The sequence below is a fragment of the Bradysia coprophila genome, unplaced genomic scaffold (genome assembly GCF_014529535.1).
Source record: "Bradysia coprophila strain Holo2 unplaced genomic scaffold, BU_Bcop_v1 contig_476, whole genome shotgun sequence".
NCBI lineage: Eukaryota > Metazoa > Arthropoda > Insecta > Diptera > Sciaridae > Bradysia > Bradysia coprophila.
The window spans coordinates 4,421,080-4,434,610 of record NW_023503727.1 but is presented as its reverse complement, the minus strand read 5'-3'; the positions used below and the strand labels follow the sequence as shown (position 1 = coordinate 4,434,610).

Sequence of the window (13,531 nt, the reverse complement as noted above, 5' to 3'; positions counted from 1 at the left end):
TGTTGTATTGCTGGTCCTTTTTTTGTTCAAAGGACATTCAAAAGTAACAGGGTCAATTGAGGGAGAATTGGTGTAATTTATCTGTGGAGATCCCTTTCGGTGCCAAAGGACACCTTTAAATGATGGGTGTACACGGTTCGGTTCGGTTTTTACATTATTTTAATTGATTAATTTGGATGTAATTTTATCACAAAGAACGCACGAGCTACAGATCCATCGAAATATTTGGCAAATAAATTTGATTTTTTTGGATCTATTCTGACTTTCAACTTTAAATTCATATTTCAAGCTCATTCTCAAATACGAAAGCTTAAACTCCGTTTCTCTAACCTGTCACATACGACTCGATTCATCTGTTATCGATAACGACGACAAAAATAATGACAAGCTCTGTTCAATATGGTCCATAAAATGAATGTTAAAAAACTTGAAGTACAAGATTTGAAATCAACAGATTGAAAATGCTTTGATCGATAGAAGTAGTAGACCCCGATAATCAAACTGGTCATATCCTTGCCGTCTCTGCAACAGGCTAAAGAGTGTACGTTGAATCGACCCATACGATAGAGAAACAATTTCAATTGAAAATTTGGCTTTTAATCTGAATCCAACAAATTTCGGTTCATTCTTATACGATCCGAATAGCACAATTAACTTTTCGAACAAACCTTTACGTTTGTAATGTAAGCAAACATGTTCATAAATGTCAATTGTAATCGTGTCGTCTTTCATCCAAATCGTATACACAGCCAAATAAATAACCTTCCATTGCATTTCATTCCGAAAATTTACACCAAAATCGTATCCCAATGTGAACCAAATAAATTGGATAAAATTTCTCATGCAAAAAGCATTTTCAAAAGACTGTTCTCTCTCGCACTCACATCCATATAACATTCATGTTACACATTTCCAGCAAATAAATTAAATTTTAATCAACAGATCCATAATAGCTGAATGTTTGGCATCGTTTCTGTATGTGTTTATTGTATGTGGAGCGGCAGCTGGCGCTGGAGTGGGTGCCAGCGTATCGTCGGTACTATTGGCTACAGCATTGGCATCGGGATTTGCAGTAACAACCCTTACACAATGTTTTTCCCACATCTCAGGTAAGCCGAAAATGGTCGGTGTGACCGTATACGTAATAAATTCGTCTTCTGTGCATTTGCATGGGATATATTCAGCAATAAAATGCAAAAATCGAGAACATATTTCTTTGTGATATTTTACTGTGTGATGGGAACATATTGCTGGGAAAATCCGGGAAAGTTAATATTTTTTAACAGTGGTTCATCACTTGGAAATAATTTCTCGGTAAAAATGTGCAAAAATAAAAAATTATCGACCACAGTTGTGTGTAGGTGTACTGTTGCCGATGTAATTATTTTACGATGATGCTTGTCATTTAAATAATTTCGAATTTTCGTAGGTAAAAATGTTGAGTCTTTAAATTAGTTGAAACAGTACTTACAGCCTTTTACACCGGAATACATTAGAGATGTATGTAGAGAGTGACTGATGTGAAAAACTCGGTAAAGTTACTTTTAATGCTCAGATTATGAACGTGTGTATTAAGGATTAATTGTTCGCTGAGTAACTTTGGGAAATTTTGTGCCGAAATAAGTCGGCAAGGCTTTAAAACGTCAATGAATGAATCGAAAGGTGAAAGAAATTTTCGCAAAAATAAAAAAGGGCCACAAAGCAATGCCAACGATTCACTGTACCTTCCGATAATTCATTCAAAATAACAAAAGTTTCCTTAGTCGTAATAGTTTCAGTGGTTAGAGTGACTATCCCTAACCTTTTACAAACGACAAATGTATTACGAGATAGTCTTTTACTTCTTTTGTTTAAGGCATCAAATAAATTATTCAAAATCTATTACTTCAATACACTTATCATCGTTGTCTATAACCGACCAACATCCGTTTCTAAAATATGAAAACTGTAAAATCGTAAAATGTGACAGTTGGGATCAAAAGTCGGTCTATTCCATCTGCCAAAGTGACGTCTAAAACGTCAAACAAAATTTTTTATGTGAAATTTTCACAAAATCGGTAATTTTTTCTTAATTCTATTCCATTACAATCGCTAAAACGAACTGGGACCAGCTGGTGCAAAATAACGTATGCACACCAGTTTGATTTAGCGATTGTAATTGCATTGAGGAAAAATAAACGATTTTGTGACCATTTTACATAAAAAAAATTGGTTTGACGTTTTATACGTCACATTGACAGATGGAATAGACAGACTTTTGATCCCAACTGTCACAAATACGAAATTGAATTTCTAACAAAATTTCTGCTACCACTCGGAAGACACTTTCTCGCCCAAATAAAATTAAATTAATTTGCTAAACACACCTAATTCAATCATAAGACTATTTATGTTCTAATTAAATTTCACTGAAATTTATGAATGTCTACGTCTTCTACCAATATAATGATAATTTCCCATAAAAAATTATCTTTTTCCTCAATCAAAAATACTTTTTTTTCTGTGTTCTTTAGGTGCTCACATTAATCCCTCCATAACGTTGGGTATGGCTGTAATTAGAGCAATTTCTCCATTACGAGCAGCCATGTACATAACGGCCCAATGTGGAGGCGGCATTGCTGGTGCTGCTCTATTATACGGGTAAGTGTTACTGTTCTGATTTTACCGCTCCAATTATTATTTAACCTGTCTCTCAATCGTAATGAAAGGTACAAATTCCGGGAATCTGGTAATTCAGTAATTTAGTGAAAAAACCCCCCCTTTCAATTGAACTTGTCAAGAGATTAGTTCGAAAATGTTCGGTGTTTTGCAAGACGAACGACAGGAAAAAAAATTTTAAAATTGTAGTCATTTGGCTTTCATGTTTTGTCAGTTTTTCTGGCAACCACCTGCTTCCAACTTAATCGAGTCAGAGTCGGGTTTCATTTTTCGAGAAAGTGGATTTCAATTAAAATTAACATTCCGCTCTGGCTACTCCTGTCTCTCGATAATTAATTTTTAGCAAACAAACACAAATCCTGAAAGAAAACCACGAGAAACAATTATAGTTTTCATGAAAAGAATAAAAGAAAATTCTAACAAAATTGCTCTGCATTTAAAGTTCACCTCTGGTTTTGCCAGGCCAACAAACAAACAAAAAATCACATCTTTTTCTCAATCTGTTTTTATAAAATTCAACTGATAGCTTGTTGCATTTAAAATTCAAAATGATTTTCGTGTAGTTATATATACACACACAACAGCCGAGAGCTCAGGGTACGAATTTATATATCACAATTCGAATAATAACATACGGGTGTGTATAGTATACATTTATATACCAGGCATCACAAGCATTGACGGTGACGACAACACATTTTAACATTCTTGCAGCAGTTTTTTGGTTCGAATTTTCAAAAAGCCACCTGCCATTTATTTCTCCAGTGATTCTGCTTTATATTTTTGTTATATCATTTTTGGTTCGGTCTTCTTTTTTTGTGTGTACAATGTTATACATGGCCACATAACAAATTTTAATGATGGCACATGAAGATGTTTTCGGGTAAAATAGAGTTTTTATCCGACAAGAAGTCATATCAAAATTTTGGGGAATATTAGGGTTCATTACAACGTTTTAAAGTGATTGAACAGAATCGAAAGAAAGAAATGTTTTGGGACATACATTGTAGGGTAATGACACCAGGTACTTGCCACCTTATTAATTATGAGGAACAAAAATCTTCGTGGCCTAGTCAAATTTTAGTGTTTGAGTGATCGACACCAGCAAGTGTGACATTGTTCTCTATCAGTAAATATGCGATTTACTCGTAGATACGTTTCCTACCATCATGATTGAAATTATTTCTCGGAGTTGTTGGCATGACCGAATCAATATTATACAAAAAAAAATCATTTTTCCACTTCGTAAGCACAAACCAAGAATGTGTCGATCTGTTAAAGTGAATTAATAATTGCGAAGAGCGTTGTGGCGATTGAAAAATGTATTAAATCGTTATGAGCCGCAAAGGAAATAAGCATTTTGTATTTTATGTATTTCGTTTTATCGATTTTGCTTTGCGTCGCACTTTGTTGCTGTTGAACAGTAGCATCAACAATAGTTATTTGTTTAACGAGTGGAGAAAATAGGAAAATCCAACGAGAGCGAAGCGAGGGCAGCGAATCGAGATAGAACTTACTCTTTTTCCCGAAATGATCACAACGTTTCTCATGTTGCCAAATGATAAAACGAGTGTTTTTCGCGAATTGTGGTCCGAACGAATTTAAGGCGAGAAGCGAAAGTGTCTTAGACAACTTATTCATGCAAAGGGATCAAATTCTGTCATTTTGTTCCAAGGAATGAAAATTTTGATTGCTCTGCCTTTATCCAAACTTTCATCATGGGCGCGCGTTAGCATAGCGCCCGTGACGCAAGTCCTATTACTAGAAAAAAATTCAAAAATTTTTTTTTTGTCGTAGACTGCAGAACCATATATACAGCAAATATTGAAGTTCTACAATTCAAATACAAATGACTCCAAATTACCATTAAAAAAACTAGGCGTCCGTACGAGTTCAACGAGCTATCACACGTTCTTGCAGCTTAAAATTTGGCCACGCAAAAAATCTTCCAAGAAGCCCCATTTCCATACATTTTGGTCAATTTCAGTACTTTAAACGAAATGAAAAAATCCTACGTTACTTTGTTAGTCCGTCCGTCCGTCCGTCCGTGTTTCCTATCTTCTAAAGTCTTCTTTAGATTTTGTTGAAATTTTGGGAGTAGATTCTAGAAAAAAATTTGGGGGGAACCGGCCTCGTTTCGGAGCTAGGGCTCCTCGAAGTTCCCATAGGCCCCATATAAGAACACCTTTAAGGTTGTGTGTGTGGATGGGTATGGTAGAACAAATTTGTTCGGTTTTGGTATTTGGTAAGCTCTGCTCGCCGCAATTTTTTTCCCTAAATTTAGAATTTTTTAAATTTTTCAAAATTTTTTAAATTTTTCAAATTTTTTTTAATTTTTCAAATTTTTTTAAATTTTTCAATTTTTTTAATTTTTCAATTTTTTTTTATTTTTCAAAATTTTTTAAATTTTCAAAATTTTTTAAATTTTCAAAAATTTTTAATTTTTTTTTAAATTTTTTTAAATTTTTCAAATTTTTAAAATTTTTCCAATTTTTTAAATTTTTTCAATTTTTTCAATTTTTTCAATTTTTTCAATTTTTTTCAATTTTTTTCAATTTTTTTCGAATTTTTTCAATCTTCTAATTCTTCCAAAAGAACTGATATCAGTCAAAAACACTCAAAAGAGTAAAAGTGACGCAAGTCCCTGTGCATACTTCCAAAACAACTGTTATCGCTGGAGGTGACGCATTCTGCGCTTGTACGCAAAAACTGTAACAGCAAAAATTTGACCAAAGAAATTCTAGAAACAAAATCTTACCAAAAAAAATTTGCGTCACAAGTGGCAGATGTTGAGGAAAGTACTTTTAAGAAATTTTTTAAAATAGGCAAGAATATGTCCTAATACGTCCGAACCATCTGCCACTTTGTGACGCAAAATTTTTTTGGTAAAATTTTGTTTCTAGAATTTCTTTGGTCAAATTTTTGCTGTTACAGTTTTTGCATACAAGCGCAGAATGCGTCACCTCCAGCGATATCAGTTGTTTTGGAAGTATGCACAGGGACGTGCGTCACTTTTACTCTTTTGAGTGTTTTTGACTGATTAAATTTATCAGAGTAAATGTTCTCTCAGTAAACAGTGCGGAATGTATCAGTGAATTATCCGAGTTATACGGACAAACAAGTGAATTATGTGGGAAGGTAGATGAATTTGATAGAGAATGAATAAACGAAGATAGTTACTTTCGCTTGTGACCCTCAATTTCGTTCGTCCTACAACTCGCGAAATTGTCTAAAATCAATCGTCCAAGACATATACGTAAATAACTATTATTCCGTGGCGTATGAGGGAGCACCCGAAGCACGAATCATGAAAAATATATTGCACAACACATGCTACGGTCATGCACTTAATTATAATTGTAACAAGTCTTCTAGCAAAAATTGTATTTCTCTTATTGCTTATCACATACATCTCGATTTAACGAAATATGAAATTGTTTGTCGACTTTTCAATTTTCGTTTTATATTAAAGCTTCCTTCAGCAACAATTCCCTAAAAAGACATTGTACAACAAAGATATTGAATTTGTAATACTCTTTGCAATTCGCTATACTTACTCACTCACGTACATCAGCCTCACAAATCCGAACAGCAGATGATTATTTCGGATATATATCAACAAAATAAAAAAAATGAATTTTTGTATTGAAAAAATCCGAAAACCATATTCCAGGTCAATTTTTTCTTCTTTTCTATCAAAAAAAAAAAAAAAATCCCAAAATTTTGGTATGGGGTTTAGTCGCTGTGCTGAGAGTGTATAACCGTGTGTGCATAATAAACGAGAATGTTATAAGTCTTATAACATTAGAATGAACCGTGTGTACGATGGATACGTACATGTGTATGGTACGAATCTTTCGAGACCATATGCTCCGAATTTTCAGATATATAGATGCGGTTTATGGTTGTGCATCACTTCATTCAACAATTATGATGATGCTTTTGCTTAGGCCGTATAAATCGTATTCTTTGAGATTAATTTTCAAGTCTGTTTGTTTGATTTTATTTTTCTCGAACATCTGGCACCCGATGGTTTACTCAAGATAACGAATTTTTGTTGTTGTTGTTGTTTCTTGAAATTGTTTAATTTAATTTAATTGTTGATGTAAGTGTGCTGCCCCAAACTTTATGCCTTATCATACGTTGAATCGAAATTTTTTCAAGTGACATTTACCGTATACTGTCTCGCTGCCATTCCGTTTTCATTTTATAAACTAGATACCACGGAGTATTTACTCATTATAAATCATACCATGAACAACCAACCCTATACAACTTCAACATTGTAATCGTATTAATTTTCATAAATTATGATAATGAGGAACGGCATTAAATAATCGTTGATATCCTGTTAGTATAATAATTACTTCTACTGCGATGAACGTCGTCGTCGTCTACCTGAAATAAGCCAACACGTGGCCAAAATATCAAATTCGATTTTTTGTTTCTTGTTGAGTTGTAATAAGTTGTATACGACTTTCCAAAAGAAAAAGAAAAGATGATGTTGCCTCAAAACGCATCACCTGCCTTTTAATTGGCCCACCAGAAAATTTAGTTTTGTTTTTAATACATATTTCTCTCGGTCGTTACACCAGTCAGTCCGGGTGTGTATATACTTATTATTAATGCTTTATTGGGATACTTATTTTATCGATGGGTTGTGCCTTTAATCCTGTATGTTATGAACGTGCAATCGGTTCTCGGGTTGAACGTAACTCAGATGGATTTTAGTGGCTTTTTATGGTGTATAATATCGTCTCGTCACTGTATAGTACAGCAGCAGCGATTAATCGAATCAAATCATGTATAGAGACTGATGTCTTAGCGACCGTTTTATATTTATTTATCTTATTTGGTGACAGAGCCAGGGCAAGTTATAATATGCTTTCGGTAAAAACATTAATTGAGAAACACAAAAAGTGTGTCGACTAATGGTTTATGTATACACACCATGTCGCCAAAATCGGAATTAAATTTTCTGTTTACAACATTAGTGAACATAAATTAAGGGAACATAAATTCAATGCTGTTGATATTTCGGTTCTGGCTACAGTAGCGTTATAAAAAATTATTTCTTTTTTTGGCAAAGAATGGCAGCCAAGAATGGGTAAAGAAAACACGAAGAAAAATAAACATTTTGATAAACACATACGGTTGACATTCATTTAAAAATGCACAACAAGCAAAATGGTTCAATCTGGTCGTTTACATTATGAATTTTAAAATGAGATGTGCTCTTTAGGACCACATCAGCCGAAACTTCTTTTTCACAACGGAGGCAAGAAAATAGGCATTTTTCACCTCAGTTCTTCAGTTCCTCAAACTTCGGGAGGTGCGAGAGAAAATAGTCATTTTTGACCTCAGTTGAAACTTCGGGAGCAGGCATGAGCGCCGCCGAAAATAAGCCGCCGATCAAGCCGCCGCCGGCCATTTTTGAGCAAGCCGCGCCGCAGCCGAGCCGGTGCCAAAAACACGGCTCAAGCCGGCTTGAAACGGCTGGAAAATGAAATAAAGATTTCGAAAGGTGAAATAATTTTGAAAACCGAGATTCCTGTTGATCCTAAGCAGCTCAAGTACTTTTTGAATTTTTAGCCCCGTACGAAGTACGAAGGGGCTTATAGGATTACGATGCCGTGTGTAATTGATGGAATTCGAAGCAGACGGTAAGGGCAAAGTGTTTGCCTATGTTCATAGATAACGAATCCGCAATAAAAATTTTGTCTGTCCGTCTGTCCGTCTGTCCGTCTGTCACGTCGATATCTTGAGTAAATCAAATCCGATTTCAAAATTTTTTTTTCCCTGAAAGGTAGTTGAAATAGTGAGGCTAAGTTCGAAGATGGGCGATTTTGGGTCGACCCCTCCAGAGCTGGGGCCCCATAAGTGCTTTAATGTTTTCCAAAGATTTCTCTGGCCATTTAAAGGCTACACTTGTAAGTGATACATCAAATGAAAGGTATTTACAATACCTATCCACAAAGAAAAAGTTTATGGAAATTGGATGACCGACTCGTGAGTTAGACCCCTTGGTGTGAACTAGGTACAGGGCGGCAATCCGTTTTTGCTTGTAGGTTAGTGAAATTTGAACGGATTTAGATGGATTTTGATTTATTAGATAGGTATTGACCGTACCAATCAGGGAAAAAAAAGTTTATGAAATTCGGTTTACCAGAGCGTGAGCTAGGTCTCTTGGAGTGAGCTTATATGTGGCTACTCGGCCGTACAGTGAAGGTGGTGTTTTTTGTTAATATCTCGAGTAAAATTTAACCGAATTTCATGAATTTTTTTTTGTTTGAAAGGTACTAACGAATGTAAAGCAGCCGTTGTACTTTCCACCTCCTAACAAAATGGCCGTCGGCCGCCATTTTGGATTTTTGTAAAATCAATATAAATAGGTGAAAATGATAATTCCAAAATCACTGATCAGTGGGAAGTGTAGTTTGTGTTACTTTTGAAAGGAACGTCGTACGGGGCTTCGTAATTGCGCTATGCGCAATTTTTAAGACGTACACATTGCATAAGAATTTTACGACGTTTACGGGCGCAATAGGCTTACGGTAAGAGTAGGGCGACGGACGAAGTAGGGTCACGTGCGCAATAGATGTACGGGTTTGTACGGGGCTCAGTCGAAGCAAACGCTCCGACTGTTCTGACGGCTCGTTTATTACGTCCTCGCTTCTAAGTTTGTTGCTTTGGCAAGTATGACCTTTGCGGAACGAGCCGAAGGCGCACAATCAGTTAATTCACAAATTTGAGAAAACTTTATCGATCTTTGCGAATTTTCTCGATTTTTTTTTTTCAATTTTTACTTGATTTTCGTGAGCTTTCGATTTCTTCTCGAAAACCATTTTCTTAATGATTTAAATGAGTGTACCGGAGCATGATTTTCCATTTAGTTCAAGTTTTGAGGCAATAAAACTTGACGTGTTAGTGAACCTTAGACTTAGAGACTTGCTTGTAACAAGACCAGTTCCACTTGCACTTTGAACAACCTAATCTACCTACATTTTCGCTTTCCGTACAATTTCATTTTCATGCTTACTAGTTCATTTTCCATGAATTTATCTAAACGTTTTTATTTTGAAAAAAAAGTTAAAAGGAACCTCCAGCCGAGCCGTTTTAAGCCGGCTCAAGCCGACTTTTTCGCCGCCGCCGAGAAATTTTTTTCGGCTAGCCGCCGCCGAGGTTTCTCCGTCGGCGCTCATGCCTGTTCGGGAGGTTCGAGAGAAAATAGTCATTTTTGATCTCAATTGAACCTTCGTGAGGCTCTGCTGTGAAAAACGTTGCGTTCACCTCGCGAAAAATATAGGAAATTTCATTTTCTTGTGTAACTCAAACAACATCCTTGAAATAAAATTAACAATCCCCCCCCCTTGGTGAACAAATAACTATTTTATTCAGGCGGACAAAAACGCCATATTCTCTCACCAAAGAACCAAAACAATTTTTCCCACTTTTTCATCCCAGTTGTGTCAACTTTTGTTCGGAATGTGACATTTTGGTCAGCCTGTATATACATCCGAAACGAGGACAACAATCGACTTTATATGATTTATCACGTACGCGCGGTGTTCGGATGTCAAAATTACTTAGCTAGAAGAATAATTGAAAAATTACACTTCAGGTCTCGTTTCCGCTTATGTGATAAAATAGAGTACACACTTGTCACTATCAGTCTCGGCAAGCCTCGACTTCTTCGTGACAAGTGTGTAATATATATTTCCAAACCAATTCCCTTTTTTTTCTCGGACGTATTCACCATTTGTGTCAAAAACATATTTTTTTGGTCCTAATGACATAATATACTATTTTGCCACGGCTGACAATAACAGATGAAATTCTCATTAGAAAGTCTCATTCCCGATGCATTTTTTTGCATTTTAACATCATTTTCACGACTGATATGTTTAATGCAAAACAAAAAGAGAATTAAGATGAAATCTATCCACCGGGCAAAATTGCTTCCCTCCTAACATTTTAATCGAACTAATCAACAACATAATTTCGAAATTAGAATACGACTATCGCATTTACAACACTTATCAATCAATCTGGATTTCAGTCTTTCAATCTGTGTGTAACCCGGATAGAATTTGCTAAATTTAAATAACAATAAGCCGCTTGCATGATATATTATTATACATCGTTCATATACAAAGTGTTCAAAGATTATACACACAGACCCATTACACTCAGTTTCAATTTCACCACATCACATGTCCCAGCAGAGCATATCATCATCATCATCAACCCCTTTCTTTTTGGACAAATTCGCGAAGTAGACACTTTACACATGGCTATTATAAACAATTTACAATAAAAAAAAATGTTGAAAATCGGAACAAGTGAATTGTAATTGTCTGTACAGAGATCACTCAAGCAATTGGCCATTCATTTACAATTAAAGCGAAAATGTAAAAGGGGAAATTAAATAAAGCGAAAAAAGGAAACTTTGCAGCAAGTGCGATTAAACTGTCGTTCGTCATAAATTTTCAATTGCAACCTTAACAATTTTAAATGGGAAGGGTCGAGGATTTCGAACATAGATTGTTCCGTAATGATATGAAGCGAGTGAGAGAGAGAGAGAGAGAGAAACCTAAATTTGACTATCATATGGTGAAGTTTTTCTTTCGGGTTTTCAAAAACTATTTTCATTGAAATTTAATGTTTGTATACAGACATTGATACGCCCTTACAGTTTGTAAAGTGGTGAGAAAATAGGTTAGATGATCAACTGTGAATGAACTCTGTATATGATGTGGTGTTGTTAGCGAATAGGAGGGTGCAATTGATATAGTTACAGTGGAACAGCAATCGAGAAGTTGAATTGAATTTAATTTTTTATTGTTAAAAAATTAAAACAGTTGTTGTTTATTTTGGTTTTGGTTTTGGGTCTTTTTTTTCACTCACTTTAAATTCAGCCACTCTGCGTGTCATGTGGATTCATTTTTCATTGGGAAATGTAATGGTTTCGAATTTTTTTATTTATTATTTTTGTTGCTGTAATGGATCGACCTATTGACCAGAAATTAATTTCAAAATTTGTAAATGTGGTTATTTTGAACTTTTAAATTGTTATTGTTCGGAAAATGTAGTTCGAGGGTTGTCTCATTTCACATAAATCGCATTATCGATATTGGCCTTTTGTCACTCAATACATTTTTTATCGACCATGTAATTTTATAGGATGCAATAAAAAAAAAGAACGTAAGAAGGGAGTCCCTTCAAGAGACCCGTACGAATAGTGTAAGCAATAGTGTAAACATTTATTCAATTCATACTACATTTCAAAAGCCTATTGTTCTGGAAAGTCATGTAAATTGAAACTGCACTGCAACACTGACCTTCAAATCTTCTGAATTTAAATTTATCTTTTCACTACCTTCAACTAAACTAAAACTGCTTACCATTGACAGCCCTGTACAAATTTAATAAAATGCGCCACAACCGCTATACCGCTATACCGTTATATTTCGCCTATTGTTTTGGGTTTTCTTTCGTTTAAATTCTCTCAGTACATTTTTCAACCATTTTCCTAACAATAGGTTCCTCAACACTTGTAACGCAAATTTCTTGTTGTAAAATTTTCTTTCACAAATTTTTTGAGTCAATTTTTTGTTGATAAAATTTTTGCGTACGACGCACAATGCGTCACCCTCAGCGATATCAGTTATTTTGTAAGTAAGATAAAGGACTTGCGTCACATTTACTCTTTAAGAGTTTTTTCACTGATATCACCACTTTTGTAGGTATGTCATTTCGACAACATCAAAAAACCTTATGGAAGTTAAAAAATTCTAGAGAAATCAGTCTGAATCCCAAAATCTAGAAACCAATCTTGGTACACCTCACTTATATCGAAAATAACCCAAATCCATCGAAAAATCCGATGGAAGTTAGGAAGTGCCAGAGGAATCATCTGTCATCCCAAAATTTAGGAACCAACCTTGGAACACCTCACTTATGTCGAAAATAACCCAAATCCATCGAAAAATCCGATGGAAGTTAGGAAGTGCCAGAGGAATCATCTATCATCCCAAAATTTAGGAACCAACCTTGGAACACCTCACTCATGTCGAAAATAACCCAAATCCATCGAAAAATCCGATGGAAGTTAGGAAGTGCCAGAGGAATCATCTGTCATCCCAAAATTTAGGAACCAACCTTGGAACACCTCACTCATGTCGAAAATAACCCAAATCCATCGAAAAATCCGATGGAAGTTAGGAAGTGCCAGAGGAATCATCTATCATCCCAAAATTTAGGAACCAACCTTGGAACACCTCACTCATGTCGAAAATAACCCAAATCCATCGAAAAATCCGATGGAAGTTAGGAAGTGCCAGAGGAATCATCTGTCATCCCAAAATTTAGGAACCAACCTTGGAACACCTCACTCATGTCGAAAATAACCCAAATCCATCAAAAAATCCGATGGAAGTTAGGTAGTGCCAGAGGAATCATCTGTCATCCCAAAATTTAGGAACCAACCTTGGAACACCTCACTCATGTCGAAAATAACCCAAATCCATCGAAAAATCCGATGGAAGTTAGGAAGTGCCAGAGGAATCATCTATCATCCCAAAATTTAGGAACCAACCTTGGAACACCTCACTCATGTCGAAAATAACCCAAATCCATCGAAAAATCCGATGGAAGTTAGGAAGTGCCAGAGGAATCATCTGTCATCCCAAAATTTAGGAACCAACCTTGGAACACCTCACTCATGTCGAAAATAACCCAAATCCATCGAAAAATCCGATGGAAGTTAGGTAGTACCTGAAAAAACGAAATTTTGCTTATTTTCATACAACCATCAATATTTCGAAGTTCAATATCTCGGCCAATTTTGAAGCTGCAGTAACGTGTGATAGCT

The 13,531-nt window shown here is 35.4% G+C and overlaps 1 protein-coding gene across 1 annotated transcript in view; it reads left to right on the top strand.

Annotated features, from left to right (window-relative positions):
* LOC119082576 (neurogenic protein big brain) overlaps positions 1–13,531 on the top strand; it is a 32,058-nt gene that overhangs the window by 1,472 nt on the left and 17,055 nt on the right. The window contains exons 2-3 of the mRNA XM_037192101.1: positions 943–1,109; positions 2,514–2,640. Of these exons, the coding sequence (XP_037047996.1) occupies positions 943–1,109; positions 2,514–2,640 (294 nt within the window). The remainder of the gene's footprint in view (positions 1–942; positions 1,110–2,513; positions 2,641–13,531) is intronic.